Source organism: Salmo salar, chromosome ssa27 (assembly GCF_905237065.1).
Source record: "Salmo salar chromosome ssa27, Ssal_v3.1, whole genome shotgun sequence".
In the NCBI taxonomy this organism is placed as follows: domain Eukaryota; kingdom Metazoa; phylum Chordata; class Actinopteri; order Salmoniformes; family Salmonidae; genus Salmo; species Salmo salar.
The window spans coordinates 28,604,269-28,621,767 of record NC_059468.1 but is presented as its reverse complement, the minus strand read 5'-3'; the positions used below and the strand labels follow the sequence as shown (position 1 = coordinate 28,621,767).

Genomic DNA, 17,499 nt, shown 5'->3' with positions numbered 1-17,499 from the left:
AGGACAGCAGAGGGGGAGGGGTGAGAGGTACAGGGAGGGAGGGAGAGAGAAAGGTGAGAGAGAGGGGTGAAAGGTAGAGGTAGAGGACAGTAGCATGTTGACAAGATGTGTGTGTGTGTGTGTCTGAATCTTTGTCTCTGTGTGCTTACCCTGAGTGTGTGAGCATGGAGTGGGCCTGGGTGATGACTGAGTTGGACTGGGCAGAGGGCAGTGCTTGCTGTCCAGCCATACTGCAGCTTAGACCCCTCATACCACCATGGGACTGTGGTTGGTGTTGGGAGTGTGACTGGGGTTGGTTCACACATGATGATCCATTCTGAGGGAGACTCTGAGTCTGAGAGACAAGGAAGAGAAGACTTGTTTTAATATGCATTCTGTTGTTGTTTGAATGAATACACACTTCTACATACCAATTTTACATCTTGGAGTGTGTGGCATTGTGTGTGTGTGTGTGAGTGTGTGTTGTGGGTCTGCGGCAAAGTGTCTGTGTGCGTGAATGTGTGTGTGTGCGCGCGTGTGTGTGTGTCCGTCATGTGTCAGTCTGTCTAGCTGCTTACCCTGCCAATAAGAACGTGATCACCTGGTGTTTCTTACCTGCCGCAGGTCAGTTATCTAAACCTGCCTGGATGTCTGTCTGTCTGACTCTCACTCACCAGTCACTCAATACTTCCCCGTCAGTCAAAATACCTGCCAACCTGGCAGTGGTGTAAAGTACTTAAGTAAAAATACTTTTAAGTACTACTTAAGTAGTTTTGGGGGGTATCTGTACTTTACTTCACTATTTTTATATTTTTGACCACATTTACTTTTACTCCACTACATTCCTAAAGAAAATAATGTACTTTTTACTACATACATTTTCCCTGGCACCCAAAAGTACTCGTTACATTTCAAATGATTAGCAGGACAGGAAAATGGTCCAATTCACTCACTTATCAAGAGAACATCCCTACTGCCTCTGATCTGGCGGACTCACTAAACACACATGCTTCTTTTGTAAATTATGTCTGAGTGTTGGAGAGTACCCCTGGCTATCCGTACATTTAAAAAACAAGAAAACGGTGTCGTCTGGTTTGCTTAATATTAGGAATTTAAAATGATTTATACTTTTACTTTTGATACTTAAGTATATTTTATCAATTACATTTTCTTTTGATACTTAAGTATTAAGACTTTTACTCAAGTAGGACAGTTGAGTACTTTTTCCACCACTGACCCTGGTGACGGTCTCCTATTTGGTGGTCTGTTCCATTTGCTAGTTTCATACAACAGCCTCGAAACCTAGCTGGCTCTTTCTGGGTATCTGTAGAGCACATTGTGACAATTGCTGATGTAAAAAGGGCTTTTGAAAATAAATGTGATTTGATTTGAAATCTAGCATGCAAGGCTATCAGTATGTTCTCTGGATACGGTGTTTGTTTAATGTGCTAGTACAGTAATTACTGTCATGATAAATTACAGTTTTGTTAGTTCAAGTCCATAGAGATAGAAAACTCTATTGCCCAAAAAGCCTGTTTTAGCATGGGCAGTGCCATTGAGGACTTTCACCATTTTGAAGTAGTCAAATGGGTGGAACTTCCTATGGGTTAAGGAAGGATCACATAATTCCATCCAGGTCACCAGGAGCCAATGAATTATACTCTTGAGCAAATAGTCTTCCCTGTGGCTCAGTTGGTAGAGCATGGTGTGTGCAACTCCAGGGTTGTGGGTTCGATTCCCACGGGGGGCCAGTAAAAATACAAAATGCATGAAATGAAATGTATGCATTCACTACTGTAAGTCGCTCTGGATAAGAGCGTCTGCTAAATGACTAAAATGCAAATATTCCATTACTGCAGGTATATCACCAACCTTGGCTTTATACCAGTTCAAACAACACACTCTAGGCGGCAGAGTGCACCATTTCAGTTTGTTTGCCAACTCATAGAAGTAGTAGAAGTGGAGATGGCCTTCAATGGCACTGGCCGTGCTCTCACAAATGCCATAATTGGACAGATAAAATGAAGCAATGTCTATGCTAGTCGGAAACATTTAACTGGTTGTAGTTATACACGTGCCTCGTTCAACGAATCAGAAAGTCTGACATTTTGGAGTTTCCTAGTTCCAGCTAGCATATGTTCAAGTCTCATCCGCTTGCTCTATATGTCTGAGATTTCATGGGAAATGTAGTTTTTTTCGTGTGTAACCTGTTTATTGTTCTGCTCCTCCTGTGCCTGGCGGAACTCCTGTTCGATCTCATTGAAGAGGCCCACCTCCTCACAGTTACGCAGGAAACGGGTCGGCGTTGGGGTCTGGTCTGATCACACATAGCACAGAGAGAGCAGACAGACGTTAAGCATCAAACAGATATCATAACAACCATGATATTGTTACATTTACATTGTAGTCATTTATCCCGAGTGACTTACAGGAGCAAATTAGGGTTGAGTGCCTTGCTCAAGGGTACATCAACAGATTTTTCACCTAGTTGGTCCAGGGATTCTGGCCCAATGCTCTTAACCACTAGGCATATGGAAGTACACAGAGAGGTTTTGGTTGTGGCAGAGACAGATCTAAACCAGCACCTCAGGCAGCTTACAGCTGGCATGGTTTCAACATCACTGGAACTATGTTCAACCTGCTTTGTGTATCCTTCCCTACACCACCATGACAGCCTTCCCAGCCACAGGCTCAGGAGCAGATCACGATGCTGTAGGGTGATGTTGCCCCTAGCCACTGATCTTGGGTCAGTTTTGTGTCTTCCTCACTAATGGCTAAGGTTAGGATTGGGGGCGGGGAAGCTGATCCTATATCTGTACTTAGGGGAAACTTCACCCCAGAGCAATCACCACAGTAACCAAGATAAGATCAGACAGAGACTGATTCTCTCACCTATATTCTAAACTATCAGGGTTGAAAGGTCGCGAGGTCAGGAATCAAGAGTCACAAGCTCGGCACTCCTTTGTTTTGACAGGACATTTCCTCCAGGAGGGCTGAGTGTCTACAGGCCCCTGCAGGATAGAACCTGGCTGGTGTGGGTCAAAGGTCTACAGAGATGTTTAAGCCCAGAGAAACAGACAGCCGTTGCCACGGTAACAGACAGACAGGGTCTTCGTCTGGCCTGCATGATTGAGAGTGTGTTTTTGTCTGAGGCTGAGCCTTGGCCACCAGTGCTCTAGTCTGCTGTGGACTGACTGTTCTCGTCTCTGTATGTGCTGCAAATACGATAGTATCTTACCACTACTGGTTAGCAATACAAGTCATCAGTATACTGTACTGTATCTTACCACTACTGGTTAGCAATACAAGTCATCAGTATACTGTACTGTATCTTACCACTACTGGTTAGCAATACAAGTCATCAGTATACTGTACTGTATCTTACCACTACTGGTTAGCAATACAAGTCATCAGTATACTGTACTGTATCTTACCACTACTGGTTAGCAATACAAGTCATCAGTATACTGTACTGTATCTTACCACTACTGGTTAGCAATACAAGTCATCAGTATACTGTACTGTATCTTACCACTACTGGTTAGCAATACAAGTCATCAGTATACTGTACTGTTCTCTACGTCATCATTTTATCATCAACCACAGAAGAGGTCACACGCGCATGCAAGCATGTACACACACACACACACACACACACACACACACACACACACACACACACACACACACACACACACACACACACACACACACACACGAACATGCATACACATGCTCACACACACACGCATACCCACACACACGGACACACAGGCACACATGCCTGAACCAGACAACACTACGCTTGAGTGACAGACAGTCGGTCAGAGAGGTGAAGGGGGAGGGAGGGAGGAGAGAGGAGAGGGGGAGGGATAAGACTTAGAAGGACATTTGTATTCTACCGATCGGAAGGGACGAGAAATATTGTCATACCAGTCAGACACACAAACTCTACACTAAAAAATCCTGACAGACTGAGAACATTAGTGAAACATAAATAAAGAACTCTGGGTAATAAGTTAATAAGGGTCCGGGTGAAACAGGGGAACAGAGAAAGATAGAACGAAATAGTCAGGGTGAAACAGAAAAGGAAAAAGAGGGACAATCTATGGCAGTGGAGGTTATCCTTGACTGGAAACAGAATAGAAATAATCATCATTACAAAACTAATGTCCTCTCTATGCTGTCTACATCTATACATGTTATTCTCACCTGCAAGAGGATCAGCCTTGGTGGAGGAGAACTTGAGGGTCATCTCATGCTTGTGTCTGTGGATCATCAGGTGGTCTTCTGTTTGGAAACGCTGTATGGGGGCGAAGAGAGAGAGAGGTCAACTTAGCATGCTCACAAAAAAAAAATGATTTATGGAATGACTTAAGTGGCATAGATGTATCAAATCTGACTTATGATAAAATAAGATATTAGATATCAAATCATCATGCAGTGAGGAGATTGTTTACTAGAGGTCCACACACACACCTGCGAGCAGCCAGGAGCGCTGCACCTATAGGGCCGGTCCTGTTCATCATTCATCTTTATTACAAACCTACAGTCAGAAAGACAAGAGAGAGAAACCCACAGTCAGAGAGACAAGAGGAGAGACATACCCACAATCAGAGAGACAAGAGGAGAGACATACGCACAATCAGAGAGACAAGAGGAGAGACAAACCCACAGTCAGAGAGACAAGAGGAGAGACAAACCCACAGTCAGAAAGACAAGAGAGACAAACCCACAGTCAGAAAGACAAGAGAGACAAACCCACAATCAGAAAGACAAGAGGAGAGACATACCCACAATCAGAGAGACAAGAGGAGAGACAAACCCACAGTCAGAAAGACAAGAGAGACAAACCCACAGTCAGAAAGACAAGAGGAGAGACATACCCACAATCAGAGAGACAAGAGGAGAGACAAACCCACAGTCAGAGAGACAAGAGGAGAGACAAACCCACAGTCAGAAAGACAAGAGGAGAGACAAACCCACAGTCAGAAAGACAAGAGAGACAAACCCACAGTCAGAAAGACAAGAGGAGAGACAAACCCACAGTCAGAGATACAATAGGAGAGACAAACCCACAGTCAGAAAGACAAGAGAGACAAACCCACAGTCAGAAAGACAAGAGGAGAGACAAACCCACAGTCAGAAAGACAAGAGGAGAGACAAACCCACAGTCAGAAAGTCAAGAGGAGAGACAAACCCACAGTCAGAAAGACAAGAGGAGAGACAAACCCACAGTCAGAGAGACAAGAGGAGAGACAAACCCACAGTCAGAGAGACAAGAGGAGAGACAAACCCACAGTCAGCAAGTCAAGAGAGACAAACCCACAGTCAGAGAGACAAGAGAGACAAACCCACAGTCAGAAAGACAAGAAGAGAGACAAACCCACAATCAGAAAGACAAGAGGAGAGACAAACCCACAGTCAGAAAGACAAGAGGAGAGACAAACCCACAGTCAGAAAGACAAGAGGAGAGACAAACCCACAGTCAGCAAGTCAAGAGAGACAAACCCACAATCAGAAAGACAAGAGAGACAAACCCACAGTCAGAGAGACAAGAAGAGAGACAAACCCACAGTCAGAAAGACAAGAGGAGAGACAAACCCACAGTCAGAAAGTCAAGAGGAGAGACAAACCCACAGTCAGAAAGACAAGAAGAGAGACAAACCCACAGTCAGAAAGACAAGAGGAGAGACAAACCCACAGTCAGAAAGTCAAGAGGAGAGACAAACCCACAGTCAGAAAGTCAAGAGGAGAGACAAACCCACAGTCAGAAAGTCAAGAGAGACAAACCCACAGTCAGAAAGACAAGAGGAGAGACAAACCCACAGTCAGAAAGACAAGAGGAGAGACAAACCTACAGTCAGAGAGACAAGAGGAGAGACAAACCCACAGTCAGAAAGACAAGAGGAGAGACAAACCCACAGTCAGAAAGTCAAGAGGAGAGACAAACCCACAGTCAGAGCGACAAGAGGAGAGACAAACCCACAGTCAGAAAGACAAGAGGAGAGACAAACCCACAGTCAGCAAGTCAAGAGAGACAAACCCACAATCAGAAAGACAAGAGAGACAAACCCACAGTCAGAGAGACAGGAAGAGAGACAAACCCACAGTCAGAAAGACAAGAGGAGAGACAAACCCACAGTCAGAAAGTCAAGAGGAGAGACAAACCCACAGTCAGAAAGACAAGAAGAGAGACAAACCCACAGTCAGAAAGACAAGAGGAGAGACAAACCCACAGTCTGAAAGTCAAGAGGAGAGACAAACCCACAGTCAGAAAGTCAAGAGGAGAGACAAACCCACAGTCAGAAAGTCAAGAGAGACAAACCCACAGTCAGAAAGACAAGAGGAGAGACAAACCCACAGTCAGAAAGACAAGAGGAGAGACAAACCTACAGTCAGAGAGACAAGAGGAGAGACAAACCCACAGTCAGAAAGACAAGAGGAGAGACAAACCCACAGTCAGAAAGTCAAGAGGAGAGACAAACCCACAGTCAGAGCGACAAGAGGAGAGACAAACCTACAGTCAGAAAGACAAGAGGAGAGACAAACCCACAGTCAGAGAGACAAGAGGAGAGACAAACCCACAGTCAGAAAGTCAAGAGAGAGAAACCCACAGTCAGAAAGACAAGAGGAGAGACATACCCACAGTCAGAAAGACAAGAGGAGAGACAAACCCACAGTCAGAGAGACAAGAGGAGAGACAAACCCACAGTCAGAAAGTCAAGAGAGAGAAACCCACAGTCAGAAAGACAAGAGAGACAAACCCACAGTCAGAAAGACAAGAGGAGAGACAAACCCACAGTCAGAAAGTCAAGAGAGACAAACCCACAGTCAGAGAGACAAGAGGAGAGACAAACCCACAGTCAGAGAGACAAGAGGAGAGAGAAACCCACAGTCAGAAAGACAAGAGAGACAAACCCACAGTCAGAAAGACAAGAAGAGAGACAAACCCACAGTCAGAAAGACAAGAGGAGAGACAAACCCACAGTCAGAGAGACAAGAGGAGAGACAAACCCACAGTCAGAGAGACAAGAGGAGAGAGAAACCCACAGTCAGAAAGACAAGAGAGACAAACCCACAGTCAGAAAGACAAGAGGAGAGACAAACCCACAGTCAGAAAGACAAGAGGAGAGACAAACCTACAGTCAGAGAGACAAGAGGAGAGACAAACCCACAGTCAGAAAGACAAGAGGAGAGGCAAACCCACAGTCAGAGAGACAAGAGGAGAGACAAACCCACAGTCAGAAAGTCAAGAGGAGAGACAAACCCACAGTCAGAGCGACAAGAGGAGAGACAAACCTACAGTCAGAAAGACAAGAGGAGAGACAAACCCACAGTCAGAGAGACAAACCCACAGTCAGAAAGTCAAGAGAGAGAAACCCACAGTCAGAAAGACAAGAGGAGAGACAAACCCACAGTCAGAAAGACAAGAGGAGAGACAAACCCACAGTCAGAGAGACAAGAGGAGAGACAAACCCACAGTCAGAAAGTCAAGAGGAGAGACAAACACACAGTCAGAGAGACAAGAGGAGAGACAAACCCACAGTCAGAGAGACAAGAGGAGAGACAAACCCACAGTCAGAAAGACAACAGGAGAGACAAACCCTCAGTCAGAAAGACAAGAGGAGAGACAAACCCACAGTCAGAGAGACAAGAGGAGAGACAAACCCACAGTCAGAAAGTCAAGAGGAGAGACAAACCCACAGTCAGAAAGACGAGAGGAGAGACAAACCCACAGTCCGAAAGTCAAGAGAGAGAAACCCACAGTCAGAAAGACAAGAGGAGAGACAAACCCACAGTCAGAAAGTCAAGAGGAGAGACAAACCCTCAGTCAGAAAGACAAGAGGAGAGACAAACCCACAGTCAGAGAGACAAGAGGAGAGACAAACCCTCAGTCAGAAAGTCAAGAGAGACAAACCCACAATCAGAAAGACGAGAGGAGAGACAAACCCACAGTCAGAAAGTCAAGAGAGAGAAACCCACAGTCAGAAAGACAAGAGAGACAAACCCACAGTCAGAGAGACAAGAGGAGAGACAAACCTACAGTCAGAAAGACAAGAGGAGAGACAAACCCACAGTCAGAAAGACAAGAGGAGAGACAAACCCACAGTCAGAAAGTCAAGAGGAGAGACAAACCCACAGTCAGAAAGACAAGAGGAGAGACAAACCCACAGTCAGAGAGACAAGAGGAGAGACAAACCCACAGTCAGAAAGACAAGAGGAGAGACAAACCCACAGTCAGAGAGACAAGAGGAGAGACAAACCCACAGTCAGAAAGTCAAGAGGAGAGACAAACCCACAGTCAGAGAGACAAGAGGAGAGACAAACCCACAGTCAGAGAGACAAGAGGAGAGACAAACCCACAGTCAGCAAGTCAAGAGAGACAAACCCACAGTCAGAAAGACAAGAGGAGAGACAAACCCACAGTCAGAAAGTCAATAGAGAGAAACCCACAGTCAGAAAGACAAGAGGAGAGACAAACCCACAGTCAGAAAGACAAGAGGAGAGACAAACCCACAGTCAGAAAGACAAGAGGAGAGACAAACCCACAGTCAGAGAGACAAGAGGAGAGACAAACCCACAGTCAGAAAGTCAAGAGAGAGAAACCCACAGTCAGAAAGACAAGAGGAGAGACAAACCCACAGTCAGAAAGACAAGAGGAGAGACAAACCCACAGTCAGAGAGACAAGAGGAGAGACAAACCCACAGTCAGAAAGTCAAGAGAGAGAAACCCACAGTCAGAAAGACAAGAGGAGAGACAAACCCACAGTCAGAAAGACAAGAGGAGAGACAAACCCACAGTCAGAGAGACAAGAGGAGAGACAAACCCACAGTCAGAAAGTCAAGAGGAGAGACAAACCCACAGTCAGAGAGACAAGAGGAGAGACAAACCCACAGTCAGAAAGACAAGAGGAGAGACAAACCCTCAGTCAGAAAGACAAGAGGAGAGACAAACCCACAGTCAGAGAGACAAGAGGAGAGACAAACCCACAGTCAGAAAGTCAAGAGGAGAGACAAACCCACAGTCAGAAAGACAAGAGGAGAGACAAACCCTCAGTCAGAAAGACAAGAGGAGAGACAAACCCACAGTCAGAGAGACAAGAGGAGAGACAAACCCACAGTCAGAAAGTCAAGAGGAGAGACAAACCCACAGTCAGAAAGACGAGAGGAGAGACAAACCCACAGTCAGAAAGTCAAGAGAGACAAACCCTCAGTCAGAAAGACAAGAGGAGAGACAAACCCACAGTCAGAAAGTCAAGAGGAGAGACAAACCCTCAGTCAGAAAGACAAGAGGAGAGACAAACCCACAGTCAGAGAGACAAGAGGAGAGACAAACCCACAGTCAGAAAGACAAGAGAGAGACAAACCCACAGTCAGAGAGACAAGAGGAGAGACAAACCCACAGTCAGAAAGTCAAGAGAGACAAACCCACAGTCAGAAAGACAAGAGGAGAGACAAACCCTCAGTCAGAAAGACAAGAGAGAGAAACCCACAGTCAGAAAGACAAGAGGAGAGACAAACCCACAGTCAGAAAGACAAGAGGAGAGACAAACCCACAGTCAGAAAGACAAGAGGAGAGACAAACCCACAGTCAGAAAGACAAGAGGAGAGACAAACCCACAGTCAGAAAGACAAGAGGAGAGACAAACCCACAGTCAGAAAGACAAGAGGAGAGACAAACCCACAGTCAGAAAGACAAGAGGAGAGACAAACCCACAGTCAGAGAGACAAGAGGAGAGACAAACACAAATGGTCAGCATTTTAAGAGTGACTTAAAGTCAGCAACAATTTGGACATCCTTTTGGTTTAAGATCAAGTCAGATGCGATCTGACATAATCAAATCCCAATAACACTGAGTATACAGTATATACAGTATACATGATTAATACAACTTGAAATGAATCCAATTCTAGCAGTAGTGGCCCATACCCACTGATGATGAATGACTGCTGGGACGGAACCTTATCTCAAAGACAACGATCCAGTCAGGGTCACTGTGAGTGTGACACACCGTAGGGCCCTAAGTTTTTCCCAATCAGTATGTGACAGAGAAGATTCAGGGCATCATTTTCATAGTGCAAAAGAATTGTACAAACTGCAAAAATGACCATAAACCTCATTATAATCTGCCAGCTTGATTTAATTAGAAACTTTTCTTCAATAGTGTGCCTTATAAACAGACAAATGGCTGTTAATATATCGACTAGACCTGCCTGAATGACCCTGCTCTTAGGTAGAGGTGGGCGTTACGGACAAAAATGATTAACACTTTACTTGACACCCAGCGTCATAACACACTAGGACATGGTCATAACCATGTCAAAATGTCATAACAGCTGACATAACTTGTCATAACATGGTCATAACACTGTCATGACCCATATATTTACACCTGTTGTGACATGTATTGTGTTATTTTATGGCTGATTATGACACATACATAAGAGTGTCAAAACCCATATATATTCAGATGTGTTTTTTCCTGCCAAGAAGTTTCCTTTTGTTTGAAAGTTGTTTTCTTAATTTCTTTGTTGTTTTTGTAATGAATTCTTTACAGTCACATTTTTTTCCCTCCGATTTTAAATAACTTGTAGAAAATACACTCTATGACACTGTCAAGGAGCATTATGACCATCCTGTGTCACTTTACTTAAACTAAGAAAATACACTTTATGACACTGTCAAGGAGCATTATGACCATCCTGTGTCACTTTACTTAAACTAAGAAAATACACTCTATGACACTGTCAAGGAGCATTATGACCATCATAATCATACAAGCCAGATAAACCTATTATGTACATGCCATTATGTCAGTCATCAGTCAAAAAGAGGGTGTCTTGTCCTGCTCCTGAAATCTGCTCCTGCATTCATCCCAGTCATCCGCAACAGAGCATTGGGGTAGGTACATGTCTGACATCAATGTGTATGCAATTACAATGCTAATTTAATATGGTCAATTTCAGAAAATGTTATATAACATAAACATACTGTTGGTAGGTTATGGTGTAAAGTTTTGGAATGTTTTGCCTTGTTTGTTAGGTTTTGTGGGTTTTGAAACTTATTTAGATGTCATAACCAGCCATAAAACAATGCAATAAATGTCACAACAGGTGTAAATATGTGTGTCATGACAGTGTTATGACCATATTATGACAGGTTATGACAAGTTATGTCTACTGTTATGACATTATGACATGGTTACAACCATGTCCTAACGTGTTATGACGCTGGGTGTCAAGTGTTAACCAAAAATTCATATTGTGATAAATTGCTTTAATTGATGCATTAATAATAAATAGAAGAATACGTTTATAACATTAATGTGCACAACTGTTCTTTAAATGATCCTTTCAACTACTACTACTAGACTGATGCTTGTAGCCAATCGGCAATATTAGCAAACTTATTGCATTTCAAAATTCACATTTCTCTAGTATAGGCTACTTATCGTAATGATATGAACAGCACATCTCTTGACTTGAGACGTGATTTAAGCTTAAGTAGACTGTAGCCTATGCTGTCATTCCCTTTGTTAGAGAGCACTGAAGAAGTCCCATTTCTGAACAACACAAGCATCGAGACTTGAGAAAGACTTGTGAGAGATTTGAGAGTGAGGGACAGAGGGTTCATGCCAACCCCAAGCTGACCCCTACCACAGCAGTGAAATGAAGACGGAGGAGGGAGGAGGAGGGGTTGATGGGGGTAATTATGAACTATTAGAAGTGCAAGCCCTTCATTTTCCACTGAGACCAGGATCTAGTGAACTCTGACACGCCAGACATTCCTCATGGCCATGTCGAATGCGTCCCACCGCCCAGGGCTCTGGTCAAACGTTGTGCACTATATAGGTAATAGGGTGCCATTTGGGATGCAGACAGAGGTGTGTCTGAGTCAGGACACAGATTTTCAGGAGAGCTTATGCCTGGGTCTTATGAGGAGAGCTGATGCCTGGGTCTTATGAGGAGAGCTGATGCCTGGGTCTTATGAGGAGAGCTGATGCCTGGGTCTTATGAGGAGAACTGATGCCTGGGTCTTATGAGGAGAGCTGATGCCTGGGTCTTATGAGGAGAGCTGATGCCTGGGTCTTATGAGGAGAGCTGATGCCTGGGTCTTATGAGGAGAGCTGATGCCTGGGTCTTATGAGGAGAGCTGATGCCTGGGTCTTATGAGGAGAGCTGATGCCTGGGTCTTATGAGGAGAGCTGATGCCTGGGTCTTATGAGGAGAGCTGATGCCTGGGTCTTATGAGGAGAGCTGGGTTGGTTGGTTGGTAAACTCTTCAAAGGTGTTTTATTTCTTAACTGGCAGCGTCCTCTGAGAAGGCCGCTCCTGTCAACTTTAGAAAGACAACAGAAAGGCCCCCACACGTTGTGCTGCCAATTGCCATCTTTATTGACAATGTTTTGATCCACAACGATCTTCGTAAGGTCACTTTATATCAAGGCAATTATGGTTTCAGCTTGTGCTCTTTATGACCTTAGTCTCTCTAGCCTTGAAGATGGAGTCCTTAACGGTCAAACTGCCACATCCGATTCTGATATTACAACAACAAAGACTGCAAACAACAAACACTGTTTTTTTCCTCAGACATTATTGCATGTGCGATAGAAAAGCAGCATATGCACTGCAATTTTTTTTCACCTTGATGCTCGATGCTCCCCAGCTCTGCGTCATCAACAAAACAATAACATTGGCTGTGGGGCGGACAGTGGCGCTGTTTCCCCTACTGCGGATTCCATCAGTGACCATGATGACCAGCCCTGAGCTTGGATGCAGAATACACCGGTTGTCGGTTGCCCATAGAGGTTAGCCACCATACTTGTCATTCAGCAACATTACAGCGGTCACTAAGGCAACTATTTCCGTGGTGAAGTGTGATTCATCACTCCAGAGAACACGTTTCCACTGCTCCAGAGTCCAATGTCGGTGAGCTTTACACCACTCCAGCTGACGCTTGGCATTGCGCATGGTGATCTTAGGCTTGTGTGCGGTTGCTCGGCCATGGAAACCCATTTCATTAAACTCCCAACGAACAGTTATTGTGCTGACGTTGGTTCCAGAGGCAGTTTGGTACTCGATAAGCAGTGTTGCAACAGAGGACAGATGAGATTTAGGCGCTTCAGTACTCGGTGGTCCCGTTCTGTGAGCTTGTGTGGCCTACCACTTCACGTCTGAGCCGTTGTTGCTCCTAGACGTTTCCACTTCACAATAACAGCACAAACAGTTGACCGGGGCAGCTCTAGCAGGGCAGATATTTGACAAACTTGCTGGTTGGAAAGGTGGCATCATATGACGGTGCCACGTTAAAAGTCACTGAGCTCTTCAGTAAGGCCATTCTACTGCCAATGTTTGTCTATAGAGATTGCATGGCTGTGTGCTCAAATTTATACACCTGTCAGCAATGATTGTTTGAAATAGCCAAATCCACCAATTTGAAGGGGTGTCCACATACTTTTGTATATTTATTTTACTGTAGACACCTCTCTTCTTTAACAATACTATGTTGTTTACTGTAGACTCCTCTCTTTAACAGTACTACATTGTTTACTGTAGACTCCTCTCTTTAACAGTACTACATTGTTTACTGTAGACTCCTCTCTTCTTTTTTACCTTTATTTTACTAGGCAAGTCAGTTAAGAACAAATTCTTATTTTCAATGACGGCCTAGGAACAGTGGATTAACTGCCTTGTTCAGGGGCAGAACGACAGATTTGTACCTTGTCAGCTCGGGGATTCGATCTTGCAACCTTTTGGTTACTAGTCCAATGCTCTAACCACTAGGCTACGCTGCCGCCCCAAAAGTATATAGTACACACTTCACTTAGGTAGGTTTAGCCTGAGAGAGAGTGGGGATATTTTATTTGTTTTTTATTTAACCTTTATTTAACTAGGCAAGTCAGTTAAGAACAAATTCTTATTTACAATGATGGCCTACCCTGGTCAAACCTTAACCCGGACGACGCTGGGCCAATTGTGTGTCGCGCTATGGGACTCCCAATCACGGCTGGTTGTGATACAGCCTGGAATCGACCAGGGTCTGTAGTGACGCCTCTAGCACTGAGATGCAGTGCCTTAGACCGCTGTGATACAGCCTGGAATCGACCAGGGTCTGTAGTGACGCCTCTAGCACTGAGATGCAGTGCTTTAGACCGCTGTGATACAGCCTGGAATCGACCAGGGTCTGTAGTGATGCCTCTAGCACTGAGATGCAGTGCCTTAGACCGCTGTGATACAGCCTGGAATCGACCAGGGTCTGTAGTGACGCCTCTAGCACTGAGATGCAGTGCCTTAGACCGCTGTGATACAGCCTGGAATCGACCAGGGTCTGTAGTGATGCCTCTAGCACTGAGATACAGTGCCTTAGACCGCTGTGATACAGCCTGGAATCGACCAGGGTCTGTAGTGACGCCTCTAGCACTGAGATGCAGTGCTTTAGACCGCTGTGATACAGCCTGGAATCGACCAGGGTCTGTAGTGATGCCTCTAGCACTGAGATGCAGTGCCTTAGACCGCTGTGATACAGCCTGGAATCGACCAGGGTCTGTAGTGACGCCTCTAGCACTGAGATGCAGTGCTTTAGACCACTGTGATACAGCCTGGAATCGACCAGGGTCTGTAGTGATGCCTCTAGCACTGAGATGCAGTGCTTTAGACCGCTGTGATACAGCCTGGAATCGACCAGGGTCTGTAGTGACGCCTCTAGCACTGAGATGCAGTGCTTTAGACCGCTGGGAGCCCAAGTGACATTTTGGTTGAGGGGGATATATGAACACTCACACTAGGAGGGGTTGAGAGATATAAAAGGTGAGTGACAGAGAGAGGATGAGTGGTATAGAGAGATTTACACTGAGTGTATAAAACATTATGAACATGATTTAGACTGTCCAGGTGAAAGCTATGATACTTTTTTGATGTCACTTGTTAAATTCACTTCAATTAGTGTAGATGAAGGGGAGGAGACAGGGTAAAGAAGGATTTTTAAACCTTGAGACAATTGGACATGGATTGTGTTGTGTGCCATTCACAGGGTGAATGGGCAAGAAAAAAGATTTAAGTGCATCTGAACAGGGTATGGTAAGAACTGCAACACACCTGGGTTTTCACGTTCAACAGTTTCCTGTGTGTATCAAGAATGGTCCACCAACCAAAGGACATCCAGCCACCTTGACACAACTGTGGGACAAATTGGAGTCAACATGGGCCAGCATCCCTGTGGAACGCTTGACACCTTGTGAGTCCATGCCCCGACGAATTGAGGCTCAATTCAATATAAGGATGGTGTTCTTAATGTTTTGTACACTCAGTGTAAAAGGTGAATGACTGACAGAGAGAGAGGAGGAGGGGTAGAGATATAAAAGATGAGTGACTGACAAAGAGAGGAGGAGGGGTAGAGATATAAAAGATGAGTGACTGACAAAGAGAGGAGGAGGGGTAGAGATATAAAAGGTGAGTGACTGACAGAGAGAGAGGAGGAGGGGTAGAGATATAAAAGATGAGTGACAGAGAGAGAGGAGGAGGGGTAGAGATATAAAAGGTGAGTGACTGACAGAGAGAGAGGAGGAGGGGTAGAGATATAAAAGGTGAGTGACTGACAGAGAGGAGAGGAGGGGTAGAGATATAAAAGGTGAGTGACTGACAGAGAGAGAGGAGGAGGGGTAGAGATATAAAAGGTGAGTGACTGACAGAGAGAGAGGAGGAGGGGTAGAGATATAAAAGGTGAGTGACTGACAGAGAGAGAGGAGGGGTAGAGATATAAAAGGTGAGTGACTGACAGAGAGAGAGGAGGAGGGGTAGAGATATAAAAGGTGAGTGACTGACAGAGAGAGAGGAGGAGGGGTAGAGATATAAAAGGTGAGTGACTGACAGAGAGAGAGGAGGAGGTGTAAAGATATAAAAGGTGAGTGACTGACATAGGAGGGAACATAAAAAAGTGAAGACAGGCACAGCAGGATTAGAGCACAGACAGAGAGAGAGAAGGAAAGAAAGAGAGAGAAATAGGTTGTGGTAGAGAGAGGGAGGGCGGAGGGAGATCGAGGGAGGGAGTGTTGTGGACACACACACCCTATTCCCTAAGTGCACTGCTTTTGACCAGGGTTTTGATCAAAGGTAGTACACTATGTAGGGAATAGCTGCCTTGTGGGGTGCATGGAGAGCGCTGTCAGAGTTAGGCCACAGAGACGGAGGGAAGGAGTGTGCTGAGGAACAGCGCAGGGCAGGCTGAAACCTGCTCTGAAGCAGTCACCATATTCCGCCCTGCTCCACATGTGCGGAGGTGACTTCATAGGTGTGTGTGTGTGTGTGTGTGTGTGTGTGTGTGTGTGTGTGTGTGTGTGTGTGTGTGTGTGTGTGTGTGTGTGTGTGCACATGTGTGTGTCACTGTTAAAAAGAAATCAACCACCCCATTCATCATCATCATCATCATCATTATCACCCCCACAATCTTCATCACTACAACCATGAAATATGAATCTGAATACTAGTTTTGACTAGGTTACTAGGCTACTGAAATTGTATTACAAACTCAAACATGGGCTATAGTATGATGTGTCATGTTTTAGGGCTAAACAATGATTGCACTAACGCAAAAGACAATAACGTTTAACAAATCACTCGGCATCATATGGAAACACACACACACACACACACACACACACACACACACTCTGAATTCACCTGTCAGTTTGATTTCACAAAATGCTTGTCGTGCGCAAAAACTTCAGCAGTTGTTTTCGAAACAATCAACTTCCAACTTCCCTTTTTCTGTAGTCTGTACCAAGTCCTAAATGAACCCAGATCACCTACGGATAAACTGCTACTTCACGTACAGAACATCTGATAGCCTTCAGTCTAATGTGAAGAACATGACCCGCGTTAAATGGATCAACCCGAGCCCCTCATAAACAAGCCGACACCGTTGGGGATTGCGGTCACCCCCCCCCCCCCCAAATAGACATGCAGCTCGTTGATGAACCAAAGCGGGACCAGCACTGCACACACCAAACTTTAAGAAAGCAAAATAAAAAATGTATCGCAAAATCTACCAAATACTGAAATCTTTCCAGTCTAAAAATGATTTTGAATACAGCCGAACAGTTGTGGGCTATAGAAAGTTCGTTGTGATAAACTTACCTAACAAGTGGAGCGGACAAGCGGCACTGAGTTGAGAGGAACCACGTTGGACTGAAGCAGGATTACAATACATTCTATTTACAGAAGCATTACATCACCCCTAGGGTGACGTCACGTGGGATTCCTGAACTTCTAAATCATTGCGGTCCCTTCGGAGGGGGCGTGGTTAACTACTACCCGGGCTCGGAATGCGTATTATAGGCAACAGTAGGCTGGCATCTCGCTCAAACCTCCACCGCCTTCAACAGCTGTCTGTCTGCCTGGGATTGGGTGCGCGGGACGCGACGGTACGCCAGACAGGCCTTGGGGACAGAGGCATCGAGGGAACTGGGAAGGAGATCGGGGGAGAAGGGGGAGGAAGATGGGAAGGGAGGTCTATCTGTC

The 17,499-nt window shown here is 45.1% G+C and overlaps 1 protein-coding gene across 3 annotated transcripts in view; it reads right to left on the bottom strand.

The window, feature by feature from the left end:
• LOC106588860 (cyclic AMP-responsive element-binding protein 5) overlaps positions 1 to 17,201 on the bottom strand; it is a 31,164-nt gene extending 13,963 nt beyond the window's left edge. For all 3 annotated transcript variants that reach the window (XM_014178349.2, XM_014178348.1, XM_014178350.2), the window contains exons 1-5: positions 17,116 to 17,201; positions 4,459 to 4,525; positions 4,192 to 4,282; positions 2,187 to 2,296; positions 150 to 334 (exon numbers count right to left, since the gene is read on the bottom strand). In XM_014178349.2, coding sequence (XP_014033824.1) covers positions 150 to 334; positions 2,187 to 2,296; positions 4,192 to 4,282; positions 4,459 to 4,512 — 440 coding nt within the window. In that variant the 5' untranslated portion in view covers positions 4,513 to 4,525; positions 17,116 to 17,201. The remainder of the gene's footprint in view (positions 1 to 149; positions 335 to 2,186; positions 2,297 to 4,191; positions 4,283 to 4,458; positions 4,526 to 17,115) is intronic.
• Between the last annotated feature and the right edge of the window lie 298 nt (positions 17,202 to 17,499).